Genomic DNA, 19770 nt, shown 5'->3' on the forward strand with positions numbered 1-19770 from the left:
GCAGGGGAGGGAGGGCTGAGGAGGCAGGGGAGGGAGCACGTACTTGTTGAACAGGTTGAGGCCAATTCTGTAATGCCGCCTCTGCACCACGTCGTTGTTAAAGGCTGGCGAGTCCCAGCTGTGCCGCGTCTCCCGCTGGTAAGTCTGCTTGCACAGGCCTGTGGCTGGAGGCTCCCTCAGGCTGTCCCTCGAGGAGGAGCCAGAGCTGCAGTTGATGGTCTCGTTGGAATTGCTGGAGCTCTCGAGGCTCTCATTATCTCCACCATCAGAGTTCTCGCCTGCTGCCTCACACTTCCCCAACCTCCGACCCCCAGCCACACCACTGGGCCCGGTGCCACTGTTGGGGGCTGGGGGCAGGGGCCCTGGCGGGGCTGGGGCTGGGCCCTCCGGGGCTGGGTAGTGGCGGTGTGGGATCGGGGCCCTGCCCGGTGGCCCCTTGTGCTTCAGGGTCCCATGGGGGCTGCAGCCATCAGCCTCATACACCAGCTGGCGGTGGACAGAGCCGCGATCTGAGCGGTCGCTCAGGTCCACGGAGCTGTCACTAGGAGGCTCAATGGTAAGCAGGGGAAGGTGGGCGGCCCGCAGCCGGAAATCCCGGCACTCCAAGCACCCAGGACCCCTGCGAGTGCCTTCCTCACGGGCACCATCTTCCCGGGTCCCTGGTGGCACTGGTGGAGGAACTGGCGGGAGAGGGGCTGGTGCCCAGAACTCGGGCCGGCCCTGGGGTGGGGGCTCTGTGCTGGGCAGTCGCTCAGGGGATGGTGGGGGAACTGGGTCATCCAAGTAGAGGGGAAGATCACTGAAGGATGTGGCCGAGCTGTCCTCCTGCTGTTCCTTTGACTCCCGCTTCTCCAGTTGGGCTGACCCTGGCTCCTCAGACATGGGCCCTGATGGGTGGCAGTTCAGGGCCTCATCAATGGATTCAGCCAGAGACTTTACCTGTGTGGGCGGAAAGGGGAAGGGGGAAAGGGAGAGAAAGGAAGGAAAGATGAAGGGAAGGAGGGTGGGATGGTGCAAGGGGGGGAATGAGGAAGGGGGAAAGGGAGGGGAGGAGGGAGGGAGGAAGGGAGGATGGGAGGGAGGGGAAAAGGGGGAATCTTCCTAATGGGTCAGCCAAGAAGAAGTGGGTCCCCTCCCCCGCCTCCATAGGTTCTCTGCAGTATATAAAACAACTCCCAGGGAGCCATTGTGAGCTCACAGGAGCTGGGTAATGGTGCCAAGTTCGCTTCTCAAATGTCTCAATACCTCCTTCATGTCCCTATAGACCCAAGCCAAATGCCACCTCCTCCTTGATTCAATCCGTATTTCTTGCCTCTGCCATCCCCCAGGGTAAACCCAAATCTCGGCTTCCTCCGGGCTCCCAGAGCCCTCCGTCTGGTTCTATCTTAGGAAATGCATAATATTTATTATGTGAGAATCCAAACCATGGCTGGTAACTCGGCTTCTCTGTGGTATCCAGCCTCCAAACTGGTCTCTAATGATCCCTACCTCTTGGTATCTACACCCTTATGTACCACACTGTCCCAGGCATGGTCTGTGGAACCAACAGTATATGGCAGAAGGGATGGCATGTCACTTCTGAGATTAGGTTATGAAAGACTACAGCTTCCTTCTTGAGCACTCCTGTTCACTCTGCTCTCGTGCTCTCTCTCTCTCTCAGACCCCTTGCTCTGGGGGAAGCCACACCATGAGCAGTCCTATGGAGATGCCACCATGGTGAGGACCTGAATCCTCGTGCCAGTAGTCAAGTGAGTGAGTTTGGAAGCAGACCCATCAGCCCCAGTCAAGTCGTCAGAGACTGTGGTCCCACCCTACAGCCTGATTGCAGCCTCATGAGAGACCCTGAGCCAGAACCACCAGCCAAGCCACGCTCAGGTTCCTGGCCCTCAGAAACTGTATGAAGTAATACATGTTTCTTGCTTAAGCTCAGTCTTTAAGTTCAGTTTTAAGCTACTGAATTTTGGGGTCATTTGTTACACAGCAATATAACTAACACATGTAACTAATGTACTTCTCCATTGGATGTGGACAGCACTGATAGCTGGCCCCAGGCCTGGTTCCTCAATCTCTGCACCAGACTGTGATCCCCTCTCCCCCCTTCTCCCTTTGATCCTTTCAGGAGACAGCCACGCACACACGTCTGCCATTTCCTACTGGCCTCGTAGATCCTTAAGAACAAGGACCCTGGACGGCTCTCATCTGTCTCTGTCACAGTACCCAGCACAGAGCCTGGTCCCTAGGAGTGCGGTATAAGGGAAAGGGCACAGAGTTTGGAACCAGACAGAGCTGAGTTCCACTCCAGTTTGGAGCAGTCACTTCGCCTCTCAGGGACTTGGGGCCTCAGTCTCCTTCTCTGTAAAACTGGGAAAACACCACCACCACCATCACCCCCCCACCCCGGTCTTGCAGACTGTTATGAGGCACACCCAGCCCCTGGCACACAGTAGGAGCTCATCACCTGTGAGTTAGGCCTGAACTTGACAGTGGATCAAGTTCCAAAGAGTGGGAACGTAAATTTTCTTATGTGTTCTCCACACCTAGATTTTTAACTTGCTTCTTTTAACGATCTGATCCTTTCCTCTGGCCAAATCTTTCTCATCGATCTCACAGCCCCTCCTCAAATGCTTGCCAGGCAACTCCTTTTGGTATGGAATATAGGTAAAGAGCGGGAGGAGTAGCCAGCGCATGGGGATGGGGTTGGGAAGGAAAGGCCCTTTGCAGGGATGCTGACCTGTTTGGAGAAGGAGTCCTCGAGCTCTGTGATGTCATTAGAAAACTCTCCGGATGTGGTGACGGAGCTTCCGCCACCATCGATGCCCCCTCCACAGGAGCCTCCGTAGGGGAGCCCTCGTTCGAGCCGGTGGCTCCGAGCACCAGCCATGGCGCCCTCGTCCAGCGAGGCAGGCTTGCCCTCGAAGTACGCGGGGTTCTGTGCCTTCTCGTACTCTTCGAAGGAGAACTGCATCCTCATGTTGGAAAGGATGATGCGGCGGGACATGCGGCTCTCTGAGGCTGAGCTGCGGAGCCGCTCAAAGTTCTTGTTCATGCGGTACTGGCGAAAGGCCGTCTGGATGGTCCTGGCAGCCCTGCGGCTCAGGAAGGAGCCCCCATACTTCCTCTCCAGCATTTCCACCTAGCAGGGGAGGGTCGAGGGGAGCAAGGTGAGAAACTCACGCCAGCCTCATTCATCTCCCTGGGCCTCAACCACACCACCGCCCACCCCCCCAGTCACAGCGAACTGCCTAGAGCTGCCTGGACATGCCAGGCTGGGCTCTGTGTGGTGTCCTCACTGTAATCTTCGATAGCGCTTGTCACATGGGGCTGGGTTGTGGTTTTCTTTCTTATTTACAAGAAGTAGAGGTACATTATTCAAAAAAAAAAAAAAAGTTCGAAAGAAAACCCAGAGAAGCCAAAAATGGAGAGAAAGTAAGAAATAAATTGAGAGCCGGAAGGAGGAAAGGAAAGAGGAAGAGAGAGAAAGAAGATGGAGAGGAAGGAAGGGAGGGGGAGTGGGGAGAGAGGGAAAGAAAGAAGGAAGGAACAAAGAGAGGAAGGAAGATTGGTTTGCCTGAAGTCCCGATACCTAGGAATAACCACCATTAACATTTTGGTATATGTCCTTCCAGGTTTGGTTTTTGTTTTTTTTCTGTACATGGTATTTTATGCCCCCCCCACCTTTTTTTAAAGCTAAATGATATCTTGTGTGATATATGTGATATAGTATAGCACACTCTTCTGAAAGTGTCAAGATATGTGTGTGTTTCTCCTATTTGACAGATTTTTGGAGGACTGGGTCCGGGTCTCATTCATCTTTATGTCTCCAGTGCAGGCTTGGAGCTCAGTCGGTGTTTGTTGAGTGAACAGGAGACTCAGCGGATGGGTGGTGAATGAGTGGGTGAATCCCCAGTAGGGTGAAGGATCTTAGAGCTAGTCTCCCATTCTAGGCTCCCTATCCCTCCCTGGATACCACCCTCAAATGACACATCCCGATCCCTCCCTTGGTTCTCTCGCACCCCCATTCCCACTCCCAGCTCCCATTCCCAGCCAGAGCCATCTCCTCTGCACCTTCTTGTCCTGTAGGTCCGTGGAGAGTTCATAGCTGTCCGATAGGGCCTTGGAGCGCTTTATCTCCTCCTCCTCCTGCTTCCTCAGGGCGACACTGGCTGGCTGGAGGCGAGCTCGCTGAGCCCAGGGAAGGCCCACCCCAGCTGGGGGGCCCCCCATGTGGCTGCTGGTGGGGGGCAGCTGGCTCAGCCGGTAGGGGGGTTGGCTCCCAGGACTATCAACTGCTGTGCTCAGGTCACTGCCTGGGGCATCACCCTCCACACTGTGGGGATGAGATAAGATGAGCCAGGATGTGGGACCGGGAGATGGGCCTGCTCAGCCAGACTGAACGTGGGTGGACCAGATCCCCTTCCCACAACACCATCCTCCCCAGCTTCCTCACAGACATAGGAACCCCAACTTTTAAAGGCCAGAGGGGAGTTCTACCCTCCCCTCCAAGCTGCCCTTTGCAGTCCCTTCCCTTCAGGCCCCCTTGTCTTCACAACCCTACCCTCAGTTCCCTTCCGCCCCACCGCTCACAGCTCCAGCTGCTTAGACTCATTTACCTCAAGGCTGGGTCTTCTCACAGGCTTGTCCCCGTTCCTACTCACCCCGCACACCTGGCCCCTTCATGGCTACGTCCCCTCACAGCCTTATCCCCAGACCAGTCTCCTCCTAGTCTTGTCCACTCAAGTCCCTTTTTCTAATAGTCCTGGCCCCTAACAACTCCATCCCCAAACCCTCCTTCCCTTCATGGACCAGTTCCCTCACAGCCCCCACCCCCCCAGTCCCCTTCCCCTCTCAGCTCCAGCCCGCCATGGCTCTGTCCCCAACACTGTGTGCTGCAGTTTCCCTCCCACCCTGATCCCCCAGCACCACCCCAGATCAGCCCTGACCCCAGGCCTGGGGCCCACTCCTGCATCCTGAGCCTCCAGACTCCCCCCTCCCCTCCCAAGCCCTGCCCCCTATAGCCCCACCCCTGCCCTCAGCTGCCTGGACACTGGCCTAGCCAGTTCCCAGGTTCCCTGGCTGCAAGGGCTCAGGCTCCGAGACAGCGAGGGCGCCTCCAATTCAGCATCCTCACAGGTAGAGAGCTGCCCTGCGGGGCAATTTCTTTTTTCTCCTCATGGCCTCCTCTGCTCAGCTGAGGGGGGCGCAAAAGTCTTGAGGTTGAAGACTGGCAGGAGCGGGGCACTGGGCCTTGCCTGCCCTGGTTGCCCAGAGCTGTTGTTCCGCCAGACCTGCTCCCATGGTGCCATGGCAACCAGGCTGCCAGGGAACCCAGGTGGCGACAGCGCCCAGGCGCCCTGAGCCTAGCAGGCAAGGTGAGGAGCCACAGAGGTGAGGACAACAGAGGAGGGGGGGCCAGGAGGGAAGGGACAGGTGGGTGAGGCATGGGGGTTGTGGGGGGAATGGGTGTGGTGGAGCCCAGACAATGGTCTGGTTTGGGCAGGCACATGGTTGAGGGGGCTCTTGGCTGGAAAGGCTTAAGGGGCCACTCCCCAACCCCTACTTAGCAGAGGCCAGGGCGCAGGGCAGGGCAAGCTGGGCTGGATGTAGGGGAACTCCCTACCTGTGTAGGAACTTAAGCTGAAGACCTGCCAGCCTTGTGGGAGAGCACTTTGGGCTGGGGGCTGGGTGCAGGGGGGAGGCTGCACCCACCCATCAGGCCAGGTCCTGGGCTGCAGGGGTAGAGCTCAGCTCCACCCTAGAGGGGCGCCCCCCCGCCCACCATTCATCCTCCACCCTCCCAACGTCAGTCTATAACATTGCCAGGAGCAAGGCAGAAACAGACTGGGGAACTGCCCTCTACCCCAAATCCTCTCTCCTCCTGGGTCTCAGGGGCTTGTGAAGTCCCACTTTGGGGGTCAGACCTAGTCTAGCCCCTCCCCAACCAACCCCGGCATCTAAGATGCTCCTCAGGACTGAAGGATCCCGCCCACCAATCTTCCAAACCTCTCCCTCTCAGCACACAGCTCAAACACCGGTTTGATCCAATTGTCTCCTCTGTTCATGAACCATCCATAGCTCCCGCTGCCCACAAGAGATAGCCCAAGTTTCTCATTCTGGCACTTGAGGTTTCTCAAAGATACAATAGCTAATGCTTATAGAGCACTTAGCACGTCACGCACTGTTCTTACCACTTCACGTTTAGTAACCTGTTTACTCTTCAAAACAACCCTACGAGATAGATATTGTGATTTAACTTCATTTTATACATCCAGAAACTGAGGCCCAGAGAGGGTAAGTAACTTATCAGTGCTCTCACAGCTACTGATGCTGGAGCCAGGATTCAAATCCAGGCAGTCTGACTCCAGAGCTCACACTCTTAAACATTCAGCCAGTCTGCAGGGTGAGCTGCCAGCCCCCCACCCCATCCATCTACCCTTCCCTCCAGCCTGGCCCAGATCCTGTTTCTCCCAAATACTCCTCTGCTTCCCACCTCCCAAACTGCTCATACAGTACCTTCCACCTGGAATGCAGTCCCTATCATCTCTGCCATCTGCAATCTGAGAAATCCCCCCACACCCTACTTCTATCAAGATTCAGGTCATATGCCACCACTAAGAAGCCCTCCTGAAGCCCGCCTCCAGCCAGAAATTATTGCTGATCCTGTTCAGAGCTCCCACACACAGCACATGTCTGTCCTTCTTTTTATGGTACAGGTTAGCATTGGCAAAGCGTGACAGCTATTTGTGTTCATAACTCCCAGAATCCCAGCACAGGAAGAGAATTTGGTAATCTGTTGCCAGCACCGAGCACAAGGCCTGGAACAGAGTAGCTCGATAAAAGCTTCTGGAGTGAAGGAGTCAATGAATGAGCTCTGGTGGCTGTGCTAATAAATCCTCCCACCTGAGCCTTGACCTCCGCCGCCAGTGTCCTCTTCCTATCCATTCTCCAGCCTGCGGCCAGAGAGAGCCCTCCAAAGTACAGATCTGACCATTTTACTCTCCCACTAGAACCCTCCCACAGCTCCTCAGAACTCATTCAATGAGCAACAGTTGAGCATTTTCCATGTGCCAGGCACAGTGCTGGGTGCTGGGTATATAATAGTGAACAAGACACACAAGATGTGTTCCCTAGGGGAGGTGACATTCTAGTGGGAGAGGCAGACTGTGAATATACACTATCATTTCAGGTAGAGATAAGTGCTAGGAAGGAAAATACGGCAGAGTGATCCAAGGTGCTGTTTTCAACATGGCGGTCAGGGAAGGTCTTTTTGAAGAAATGGCATATAAGCTGAGCCCAGATGGAAGTGAGGGAGTGAGTGCTGGGGTCACCTGAGGCCAAAGGAATCCAGACAGAAGGTAGAGCCAGTGCAAAGACGTTAAGGTAGAGCAATGCCCGGCATGTTTGAGAAACAGCAAGGAGGCCAGTATTGCTGGAGCGGGGTGAATGAGGGGAGAGTGAGAGGAGGTAAGATCAGAGGGGGAATGGGGACCAAATCGTGAAGGACATTGAGCCCGCGATAAAGACTTTGGCTTTTGCTCTGATTGAGATGAGCAGAAGAGGGATGTGATCTACCTTAGGCTTTATAGGAATCATCACCCAGGGGATAACCTCCAACTACCTCAGCAGAGCGGTGGATGGCTCTCCTGACCTGACCCCTGCCTCATATACCTTCTGCCCCATGACTTCAACCTGGCTACCTCCTGCTCACCCTTCAACATTTAGCTCACGTGTGCCCTTCCATGCCGACCTGCCCCCTCCACACGGGTTGGCTTACAGGTCCTTCCTCTGCTGCCATAGGGCTCTATGGTCACCTCTATCCCTAGGGCAAGAGCATTAATGAGCTGACTGAACCCTTGAAACTTATCGAGGAAGACGCCATTAGCCCCGTGTTATAGATGAGGACATGGAGGCTCAGAGAGGTGATATAAACTTGCTTAAGGTCACACAGCCTATTAAGTGAGAAAGTCAGGATGCAAACACAGGGCCCAGGCTGTTTTTTCATGACATCTCGCTGCCTCTCGCCACTTCTGGCTCCATGCTGCCCCTGGTTCTCCACTCGTTGGCAATTCTTCCCTTCGGAGCTGGCCCCCAACTTTGGTTGCCAAGGGAAGAGTGGCAGGGGGGTCAGGCTGTCAGCACAGCCTCCCCCAAGAGGGCCTGGCAAAAAGGACAGTGTTTGAGGGTGTTTTTCCTGATATCATACATACTGCTGAAGAGACCAGACCTGGGCATGTGAAATCCCTTTACTCAGGGCCCCCAAAACACCGAGGGCAATGCTGATCGCATGGAAAATCTCTCCTCTCTCTCTCATATGCACTCACAGGTATGTGCGCGCATGCACACACACACTCATAATACGGGCAGGAAAAAGCTGGGAAGCCTGGCTTCAAGTCTTGAGTGCCATTTACCAGCCGTGTGAGCCTGGGCATGTCCCTTTACCTCTCTGCACTTGTTTTTCATCTGTGCAGGGCTAGAGGGAAATGCAATTCCCTCTTTGGATTCCTGGACTTCAGAAAGGGCCTGGGAGCCCCCCCCCCACCCCAGACTCCTCCCCACCAGGAGCAAAGAACACAAGAATACAGATACACACAGACACACACATGTGCCTATGTGCACTGTCTTCTGGGCCATTCTGTGCGGGAAACTGAAGCGCATCCTCTGCAGCGGGGGAAATAAACCACGTTACACAAATAACCACAGTACAAAGCTGAAAGTTCTCAAGGCTGGGGAACAGAGGAAGTGCTGGGGGAGCTCAGGAGAGAGATTCCTTCGGCTTGGGGGTGGCTGAGCAGAATAAAAATAAACTCACACTTACAGTGCACCTTCCCTGTGTCAGGCATTTTCCGCACATTATTTAATCTGCATGACAAACGTGAAGGAAGAATTAGGATTCCTATTTTGCAGGTGAGGAAAAAGGCTCTGAGGGGGAAAGTAATTGCCAAAGGTCTCAGAGTTAGCATGTTGCAGAACAGGAATCCAAAGCCCAGAGCCTGGACTAGTTCCCCTGCTGCCTTAGAGGCTTCCCTGGGGAGAAAGCGTTGACCAGGGCCTTGCCTAGGAGGAGCTGGTAGAAGTGAGTGAGTGACCTTGTGTGAGCCAAGGCACTAAGATGGGGAGAAGCAGGGCATGACATTCTGTAGGGATTTAGGGTGGCCTGCCCAAGGCATGGGGCATTGACTCTCCCCAGATGCTGCTCCTAATGGGAGGTCTCTTTCCCTCCTTCCCTTTATTGGCACTGCCCGGAGCCAGGCAGCCAGCAGGGGACAGGATCAGGATGCAGTTGCCATGGAAATGAATGGGGGCTGTCGCTATGGATACCATAAGATGAGGGCAAGAGGAAGCTAGGGATGCTGAGGACTATCCCCATGACAACTTAGGCTGGAAGGGGCGGGGGACCGGAAGTGGGAGACAAGAAAACCAGAGGAGGAGGTCAGCGCACCTAGATGAGAGCAGGGGCTTTGGGCCCTGGAGGAAGACCCTGTCAGGAGACCGGACAAAGGGGTGGGTGGGGCAGAGGGGCAGAGGGACCCCAATCACCTCCGTCTCCTCTGATGGTTCTTCTGCAAGCTGTTTCTGCTGCCCAATCCCAGTGCCGTGGAGATTCCAAACCTGAGGCCAGCCCGGCTTGGCACAGGGGCTGGCAGGGGAGGCAGCCATCATAGGGGCTGACTGGGGAGACAGCAGGCAAACGTGAGCTTGGGGGCACACAGACCTGGGCTTGAATCCCAGCTCTACTTCTTTGCAGCCCTAAAAAGAATTGCTGTTCTTTAATGAGTACCTGCTTTTGGCTAGGCCTAGCCACTCTGCAAGGTCCGGGTTGTTCTCCCTGAAGGAGATAGCAGATGAAGAGACTGAAGTGCAGAGGGATGAAGTAACTTGCCCAAAATCTCAAAGCTCAGCAGTGGTGGAGCCAGGAGCCAAATCAACACTCCTGTTCTTACCCGCCAGCTCCCCCCCCACCGCCCGCCCCCGACACTGAACTGCCCCTCCCAGGTCTGGTCTGCATTCTCCAGCTCCCTGTGCCTTCCCACAGTGACATGCAGAGGGCCAGATGCTGGGTAAATATCTGTGGAGTGTGAGAAGAAGCAACCCAGGAGGAAGCAGGAAAGACTGAGGTTAGATGGAAGAAGTGCCTGACTTCGAGAACAGTGAGTCATGGGTTTGACTGGCCACGGGGAGAAGAGCCACAGAACGGGGATGGGCTTTATGAACCGTCCAATCCCCAAGATCCAAACTGCGGCCCACAAAGTCAAAGTGACGTGCCCAGGGTCGCGAAGAATGAGAACCCAAATACCCTACCTTCCAGGCCAGTGTCCCTGCTTTTAGTGTGAGCGGCGCCTTGAATCTGTCCAGCTCCCCGCAAGCCCTGTGCCTTGAAGTTCCCAGACAACAGCTGGGCAAAGGCAGGCAACTTGCCCTTGCCAGGCTAGCGAGCCCAGTGCCCGTGCTCATACTCTTCCTTTGTTTCTTCTGCCCAGGATGGCCTCCCTCTCCCCTTGGCCCCAGACCTCATCTGCATCTCGCAGCACTCTGAGCAGGTGAGCCCTTCCGGAAAGTCAATCCTGACTCACTTCCCACTCCCCCACAGAACCTGACAGGGTCAGCTACTCCCTCCTCTGCGTCTTGTGCACCCTCACGTCACGGGGGGTCCTTATTGGCAGCTAACTTGTGATACCCCCTTGAAGTGTCCCTCCCCTTCCCTGCTCCTGTCTCCCAACGGCAGTGGCCGGGTATGCGTCACATCTCTGTGGACCCTGCATGCCCGCGCCAGGGCCCAGCACACGGCACGTGCTCAGCAGCCACCTTGGTCCCCTAAGACAGGTGGCAGTCGTGTGTGTCTGAGTGTGTGTGACCATCCTGCCTGACAACCGTCACCCTAAAAGCCACAGCCCCACCTGCTCAAAAGCCACCCACACCCGGTCTCGTGATTATCTCTACCCGGCGACACAGAGAGCCTGCCAGGCACAGAAGGCCAGCCCCTCACACAGTCAAACTCACACACACACTCAGAATTGCTCACACCCGGCCACACACAATCACATCCCCTTAGATACATAACAAGGCCCGGCCTCTCAGTACTGCTCCACCTGCCCGCCGCACGTAAGGACACGCGCACGTATGCACAGGCACACACACTTCCCTCACAGCTGACAGAAACCTTCCCCCGCCCCCCAGCACAGGCCCTCGGCCAATTCAGTTGCCTACACAGAAGTCCATACCTCATTGGCTCCCACGGTGATCACCTGACCTTGGCTTGCCCTCTGCCTCCATTTAGTTGAACTCCCACCCCCACCCTACTTCCTTGTATCTCCAGTCAGATAAAGGGTAGAATGGTCTCTCTAGCCACAGGTCATCCAGCCTCCCACTCCCTGGAGAGCCAGTTGGACAGAGCAATCTAGACACCATTCCCCAGCACAACCCTGGGGCTCCCTGCCAGAGTTTTGTCCAGGCTGTGCCTGTCTCCTGTGATGCCTCTCAAACCCTTCCCAGCCTTCCGCTTCTTGCCCCTCCTCCTCCAGCAAGCCCTCCCTGACACCACCATCCTCCCTAGCCCACCCTGACATACCCCCTCCTCTTTGGGCCACGAACAGATGCTGCTCACCAGTGAAGCCGTATCTACTCCATTATTTCTGCCCCTCAGGCCCTGCCTATTTTTCCAAAGGAATTCTCCTCTCCCCTGGGTGACGGAGAACTTAGGGAGAACACAGCCACTGTCTTCTTTTGGAGCCCTCACAGAATTTAGCTTAAAGCCTCGTCAGGGGGTGCCTGGGTGGCTCAGTCGGTTAAGCGTCCGCCTTCGGCTCAGGTCATGATCCCAGGGTCCTGGGATCGGGTCCCGTATTGGGCTCCTTGCTCAGGGGGGAGCCTGCTTCTCCCTCTGCCTGCAGCTCTCCCTCTCTCTGACAAATAAATAAATAAAATCTTTAAAAAATAAAATAATAAAATAAAGCCTTGCCCACAGTTAGGTGCTCAAGCAATGCCTTCTGGAACAGTAAAGGAGGGAGAAGAGGAAGAGAGAGGGGGAGCGACAGAGGAAAGTCCAGAGGGAGATGAGAAATAAATTAGAATTTGAAAGAGTAAGTGAGTAGATGAGTTGAGAGGCTGAGTGAAACAGAGAGTGAGGGAATAAGGTGAGCCTCTGGGGAAAGGACAGGACCAATGTGATGGGGATGCTGAAGGGAGGGCTGAAAGAAAGGACGGGGCGGGGGGGGGGACTCTCTCGTGGGCTCTAATCAAAGCAAGAGCCACCCGTCACTGCATACTTGCCCAACTGTGCATCAGACCCTATGCTGGGCTCCTTGTGTTTCCTTGTTAATCTTCACGATAACCCACAGAGGTAGATACATTCTCACTGCGCTCGGGAGGAAAATGAAGCTCAAGGAGAAGAAAATACTTGCTCAGGATTACACAGGCAATAAGTGAGAGAACCAGAAGGTAAACTCAGATTTGCTCAATGCCAAAGGCTTAGAAAGGGAGAGCCGGGGTATGTGCCCGCTTTGGGGGGGGGGGGGGCGGTCTCCTGACTTTGCTCCCACCGAAGACACATTATGGAAGGTGTGGGTCCTACAGTCCGAAAAGGATACCTTCCACCCTCCTGCCAACAGCCTCCAGGAATTCTTAGAACTCGCTCCAGGAAGGTGCAGGAAATATTTAGGTCATTGCATCTGGAGGAAATGGCTTCCCCTTAGATTCAGAGACCCCTAAAGTTGTAGAATCGGAACCTTGAAAGTACAGAATCAAGGACTCTTACCATCACAGAATATTAAAATCATACCATCAGAAACTTTTTAAAATAATAGAATCATGAAATCCACAGGATTGGAGACTTCCCCAAATCGCAGTGTTGTGGAAATAGAAACCACAGAATTGCATGGAATGTGTCATTGAATTATATTTTAAACGCATGTAATCATACTTCCTTAAAACTGTCGCATTTGAGATCAAAAGAATGTTGGAGCTGGAGGAGCCCTTGGAGATCCTCTGATCCAACCCCCCTCCTCCTTTCACACACAGCAGGGGTGGGGGGGGGGCAGAAACTAGGTAGCACAGGGGCCAAGCAGCGTGTCCCGGCTGGCCAGGCTGACGGGCTGGAGAAGGCAGCAGGCTTGCCCGTGGTGAGAGCGCCACAGCACTCATTCATTGAGTGAGTGAGTGCCTGCCTCTTGGGTGCTGGCAATACCAAGAATCGAACCCTACTCTCTCTCCCAGGCCCTGTCCCCAGCCCTGGATAGGAAAGAAGGGAAAGCCCTGGTGGGGATGCGGAGAGGGAAGTGGGGGGAAGGGTGGAACATACATCAGACAGAGAGAAGAGATCAGCTTTTATTGATGGCAATTCCTTTGTACACAGCGACACGCGCACTCTGAAAGGCCTTTTCCTCCTGACCACACTTACAGAGCGCTGTGGGAGTGGCAGGGGGCATGGGGACGAGGCCTTCAAGCAGCAGAGGGGATGGCAGCAATGGCCACAGCGAGGGAACGAGCAACGGGGAACTAGGCAGGCCGGGTCCCGCCCCCGTCTGGTCCTCTGAGCCCTAGGCACCCTGCATCTCTGTTTGTGCTCACAGAGGACAGAGGTAGGTCCTTGGGATGTCATTTGGAGACCTCTCCAGGAGTGGCAGGCTCCAGGGTGCCTGGGAAGTGGGGTGCGGGTGCGGGAGGGTCCAGGTTCCAAGCTCCAAGCTCTGCTGCTCCCACATTTTAGTCAGACCTAGGGCTCCAGCCTTTATAATTGGGGGGCTGGAGTCCAGGGGAGACAGCAGTGGGGGTGTGTGTGGGAATTCCAAGGAGGTGGGGGAGGAAGGGGCACGATGCTTGCCCATCCTGAAGCAGGGACAGGGTCCCATGGGGGATCGCGGGCCGGGGGGGCTGGTTAAGGCTTTTGCTTCTGCATAGAAAATGACCCTTGTCCTCTCAGTTACCGAGAGGAGGGACTACTGCACTCGGAGGCCGGACAGCAGAACTGATGAGCGTCTTCCTCTTCCTCTTCCTCAGTCTCCTCCTCCTCCTCCTCTTCCCTGGGGCCAGGAAGGGCAGGGTAGAGGCCACAGGCGGGCGGGTGACAGAGAGAGGCAGAGGCATTAGTTTGCAGAGCAGGGGAGATACATGAACGGCTTTGGAACCAGGGTGGCGGGGCTAGGATGGGGGTCTGGATGGGGAGTCCACTGTCACAGATTATCTAGGGCCACGCCCAACTCAGTCTCCAAGGAGCTGCAACAGCCCTCCCCCACACCCAAGCTGGGCTGGCTTAAGGTCATGCCCAGAGAATACCAATTCCATTTCGGACCTGACAGGCGGCCCAACCTTCATTTGAAAAGAAATAGTAGCAGCGTGCTCGGTGCTGGCTCTTTGCAGACATCACTCATTTAACCCCTGCAACAACACGGCAACATTTTAGAGATGAGGGAATTGAAGCTCAGAGAGGCTGAGATAACCTGCCCAAGGTCACATAGCTGGGTGGGTGGTAGAGTCGGGAGTTCAGCCTGGAGTTCTCAGAGCTCCAAGTCTCAGGCTCATCCCACTGGGTCCTTGAGGTGAACTTGGCACTATCTCTAGAAATCTACCCTGCCCTTGAAGGACAAAGATTTGTATCTCCTGAACGCTCAGGGTCGGGGAAATTGGTGATGCTCAGAGATGGGGTGTGGAAAGCCCACAGCTTTGGAAGCAAATGGACCTGGGTTCCAACACCAGCTCTGCAAGTGCTTCCAGGCTATGTGCCCAGGCATGCTATTGCCCCTCTTGAAGCCTCAGGGTCCTCATCTGTAAAAACGGGGCTCGTGATGCCAACCCCACGGGACTGTTGCAAGGACTGGAACATACGTCAAGTGCCTGGCAGAGAAGAGCAACAGGAACATGGTGGCGGTTCTTGTTAACTGCTCGGGAACTGAATCTGTTTCCCAAGGCGGCCACTGGCACCCACACGGAAGCGCCACGGTGGCAGGGAGGAGATGGTGAGGGAGCAAGCTCCTGTCCCTGGGGTACTGTGGACGGCTACCGGGAGCCAGTCTGCGTGCAGCAGGCCCTGGAGCCGGGCTATGGTTGCGCGGCGTGGATGGATGGACAGTAGGGCTCAGGGGGTCCAGCTGCCTTGGGAATGGAAAGGCTGCTCCTCTGGAGATAGCTGATGAAACAGTATTGCCCTGCTCCCAGACCCCTTGGCTCAAGAGAGGCAGGAGGTATGGAAGCCAGGCGACTGGAGGATTGGGAAGAGATGAGAAGGAAAGAGGACAGGGACAGGCAAGGGAAGGCACTGCTGTCCATCGGACAGGCAGACGAGCCCACACACGTGCACATAACACACACACGCACACACACGCACACACGCACACCCCACTCTTCATACTCAAAGCTCTCTCTGACACATTGTTCCACAGAGTCACTGAGTCAGCAGAACCACGTGAAGCAGAGCTCAAGCCCGGGGCAAGCAGCTCGCCCTTTCTGAGTCTCCCATTCCTTATCTAGAAAAGGAGAAAACGCCACACCTCTCAAGGCTGTCACGGAGGACAAGTGATCTTCCAGGCCACACCCCCCTCCCCTTGCATCCAGGTCAGGCCTCTGCCACCCCTCACCCCGGCCCTGCGGTCACCTCCTGATTTCTTCTCTCTACTCTTTTGGACCCATTAGCCTTCCTAATAAAGTCAGCAAGCATGAATCTCTTGCTTGTCTCTGCTTAGACACCCACCTTGGCTCCCCGATGCTTCCTGGATAAAAGGTCAGACTCTTCAACTTGGCATTCAAGGCTCCCCCACCATATGGCCTCACTTGGCCTTCCTCATCCGGTGGAGAAAGCATGGGCTTTAGAGTATGACAGACCTGGGTATGACTATCAGCCCCACCTCCTACCAGCTGGGTGACCTCGGGTCCACTTCTTTACTTCTCTAGGACTTATGTTCCTCACCTACAAAGTGAGCAAATGCCCATTCCACAGGGAGTGGTGGGAATAAATGGATTCAAGTATATCGAGCACCTGCTACAGGGTAGGTTTGGTGCTTCATACACAGTAACTGTTATTATTACTTTCAGTATCAGTGGCTCATTTCATGCTCAGACTTCATCAAACCAGCTCGTTCATTATTCCATCAGGATGGCTGGCCTTTTCACATCTCTGTGCCTTCGCTGACTCTGTTTCTTCCTTCTGCACACATCTTCCGCTACTGAAATCCCATCTGAACATTATGGCCCAGCTTAAATGCTGCTTCCTGCAGGAAGTCCTCCCTGACTCTCAAGCAGAAGTATCCCTTGCTTCCTCCTAGCTCCCCCATTCCTGCCCTTGGCGGTTGCTCCAAACTCCACTGAAGCATTTCTTTCACCAACCCCCTCAACGCCCTTGTCTTCGCCCCCACTACCCCTGCTCTGCCTCTCTGTGAGAAAGAGAGGGCCCCCATATTATTTAAGGCCAGCCCCTCCACTCGGGCTCTGGTGCCCACCCCTGCTACCTCCTCCACAACAATCATCCCCTCTCCCTCCTGTGTTTCAACCTCTCTCTCTCTCTTTCTGTTGCCTCCTTCTTACCAACATTTATAGAAGCTCAAGTCTCTCCCATCTGGGAATAAAAACCCTCTATCTGCCCCCACATCTCCCTCTAGCAATCACTGTCCCTCTCTCCTCTTCACAGCTAAGCTTCTTGAGAAATTCATCTCCACTGGCCATCTCCACTTCAGTACCTCCCACGAGCTCTCCAACCCACTGCAATCTGCCTCATGCGCCCACCCTGCCACCGAAACCGTTCTTAGCCAGGTCGCCGAGGACCTCCTAGTGGTTAAAGCCAATAGACTCTCTCCCACCCTCATCTTCCTTCCCCCAGCTGTAACATTTGCCACTCTTAACAAGCCCCTCCTGTGCACGCGGATGGCTCCTTCCTTCCTCTGCTTCCGTGAGCCCACTCCCTGCTGGTTTTCCTCCTACTTCTCTGACCACCCCCATCTCTTCTTCCTCTCCCCATCTCTTCTGTGTTGGTCCCTCTTCCCCAGTTCTGCTCTGGTCCTCTTCTCTTTCATTCCATACCCTTTGCCAGCAGTCTCACTCCATTGCTTAACCTCAGGGATGGCTTAGGACCCCTCCCCCATCCCCATCTCTGTCTCATGGATCTCTCTCCTGGGTCTCAGACCCATCAAGCCTAATGCTTGCAGGAAGCTCCACCAGGATGGCCTTTAGGGCCTTCAGAGCTCACGGGGACCTCAAACTCAGCATCTTACCACTGCAAACCTGTCCTCTGCATGTTGCACCTTAGTGAAAAGCACCACCATCCACCCAGTTGCCCAAGCCCAAAACACACCTGGGAGTCATGCTAGGTTGCATGCTCCCTTAACAAGTCAGTCACCAAATTCTGCCGATTCCACCTCCTCATCTTCTATTCCTCTCACTCCTTGTTGGCTCTTTCTCCAATCACACTGGTCTCCCTGCTGTCCCTCGAACATGACCCGCACACTCTTGCCTCGGGGCCTTTGCGCTCCACGTTCCTTCTGTCTGGAACATCATCCCCCAGAGAGGCGTGGCACCAGACACATTCTATACATTTGGTTGCTTATTTATTTATTATCCATCCACCCACCGTAAGATCCATCAGGACCAGCATCTGTTCTGTTCAGTGCTGTATTCCCAATGCCCAGCACAGCGTCTGGCGCTCAATAAATATTTGTTGAATGAATGACTCCACTGCCAGACCTGAACACTGAAACTCACTGTGAATTCCAACCTCTGCCATCTCCACTCCCTCCCACCCCCACCATTTATTCAGCCTACTACTCCAGTTCTCTCCTCCTCCCAGTCACCTCTCAAATGCATCTCCTCTGCTCTCTCCCCACAGCCACTAACTACCCCAGCTTATCTCTCTCTTGGATTACCACAGCAGCCTCCTCCCTAGTTTCCCTTCCTCTAAAAAGCCTCTTCGACTAGTGTCATTTTGCCTCCTCAAGAACTGCTCAAGGCTTCCCAGCTGCCTACAGTGAAGAAGGAAGCAGGCCTAAGCTCCGCCCCCTCCCTCGTTCAGTTTCACCATCCCTCACCCCTGGGCCTTGGTGTGCTCTCTCAGAGCATCCTCCCCCATCTCTAGCTCTCCAAATCTTTATGGACCTTGAATGATTGACTCAAACACCACTTTCTTCAGGAAACAACCTGACTCACAAACCAGACATAAATCCTCTCCAAAGTCCATAGAGTGTTAAGCATCTCCAGTGTCGCTCTGGGATCTCCAACAACCGAGTAGGATGGAAGTTAGTAACCACCAAGGACATTGAGTGCTGGGTAAGCATTAATAGAGGTTCCCTTTTCCTCTTGCACTATTACCCTGGATTCATGTCCCTGTGGCCCTCTGCTAATGCCAACATATCCTTGTCTCTTCCCTTTCCTTCACCTTCTATTGGGTCTCTCATTAATAACCCTCAAAGGCTTTTGATTCCATAATTTGAAATTAAAATGTTTCTATATGACCAGTGCCCAGTGGAGTAGTGCAACAGGGTAGTTCTGCTCAAATCCATTCCCTTCTGTGCCAATACCCCAGTTTAGGCCCTCCAGCTGGCCCCCATGCATACAATCCATTTCTCATACCGACTGCTAATGTGATGTTTCTAAAACACAAATTTTACCAAATTTCTCTCCTATTTAGAATCCATTCCCATGACACTTTGTCACTAGCAACATTGGTTCTTGACCTTTTTGGAGTAACACAAACCCTTTATGCATATAACAAAAGCCATGGAACATCTCCCCAACAACAACAACAACAACAAAAAAGCCCATAGGTGCACACACAAAACATTTTGCACTCAATTCAGGAGACTCATGGACCACCTGAAGCCCATGCCACCCAGGTTCAGAACCTCTGGCCCTACCCAATAACATCTAGGTTCTTCTGCATATGCCACTCCTTCTGCCTGAAATGTTCTTCCACACTTCACCCTTCTGTCCCTGACTACCTCTTACTCATCCTCTAAGACTCAGCTCTTAGGCTGAGCTGACCTGCAGCGGTCCTGGACCAGGCCAGATCCCTTCCTTTGGGCTTCCACAGCACCCACCCCCCGCCATGAGCCCCTCTATCATAGACATCCTTGGTCTCCCCAACTAACTGGGGACTTGTGGAAGGCAAGAACCATTACCTAGCATAGGCCCTGGCTACAGCAGAACTCCGTAAGTGTCTACTGAGATGAACACTAAGAAAAGCTATGCTTTTTTTGAGTGCCCATTATGTGCCAGGCACTCAGCAACTGATCTCATCTATCAAACCCCTGATGTTGGTGGTATTGTGTTTCTTTCAACAGATAAGGAACTAGGCTCAGAGATGTGAGGGGAGTTGTTTATGGTCACCCAGCTAGTGAGTGAAAGAACTGGGAATGAAATGGAGATGTGTTGGCACCAGTGCAAATACTGGCCCACCATACTTCCCTGCCCTGGACTGTGAGACTGGAAGAGGGGAGCAATAGAAGAACAGGGCCAACAGCCAGGGCCAGAATGCCCTGTCTGGGCTCCATTTCCCAGGCCACCTGCCCATTTTTTTCCCTCCTGTGTCACCTTCATGGCAAGACCAGAGATGTGGCTCTCTCTTCTTATAGTGCAATCCCCTCCATCCCATGCACTACTCTCAGCCTTCTCATCTCAAAGCCCCACTATGGTCAGGCCCATTCTTTGCTCCAGAACCATCCCCAGATCCAATCCAATCCAATGCTACACACTTGGCTATGAGGAACAGAAGACACGGGTGGTCCCTTCCCTTCAAGAGCTGACAGTCACCCAGGAATTTTACATGTACCATCTCCAATCCTAAATCAGCCCGGAGAGGTA

At 54.2% G+C, this 19770-nt stretch overlaps 1 protein-coding gene across 6 annotated transcripts in view; it reads right to left on the reverse strand.

The window, feature by feature from the left end:
* The window catches only part of IQSEC2 (IQ motif and Sec7 domain ArfGEF 2), a 78156-nt gene that overhangs the window by 17412 nt on the left and 40974 nt on the right, over window positions 1-19770 (reverse strand). For 5 of the 6 annotated variants that reach the window (XM_045878283.3, XM_045878267.3, XM_054508080.2 and 2 more), the window contains 3 exons: window positions 4066-4327; window positions 2732-3133; window positions 44-939 (listed from right to left, as the gene is read on the reverse strand). In XM_045878283.3, the coding sequence (XP_045734239.1) occupies window positions 44-939; window positions 2732-3133; window positions 4066-4327 (1560 nt within the window). The remainder of the gene's footprint in view (window positions 1-43; window positions 940-2731; window positions 3134-4065; window positions 4328-19770) is intronic. The other variant, XM_064574084.1, reaches the window with a different exon arrangement.

Source organism: Mirounga angustirostris, unplaced genomic scaffold (assembly GCF_029215605.1).
Source record: "Mirounga angustirostris isolate CCGP_5_RB_7025 unplaced genomic scaffold, mMirAng1.0.hap1 SCAF_11, whole genome shotgun sequence".
Lineage (NCBI taxonomy): Eukaryota > Metazoa > Chordata > Mammalia > Carnivora > Phocidae > Mirounga > Mirounga angustirostris.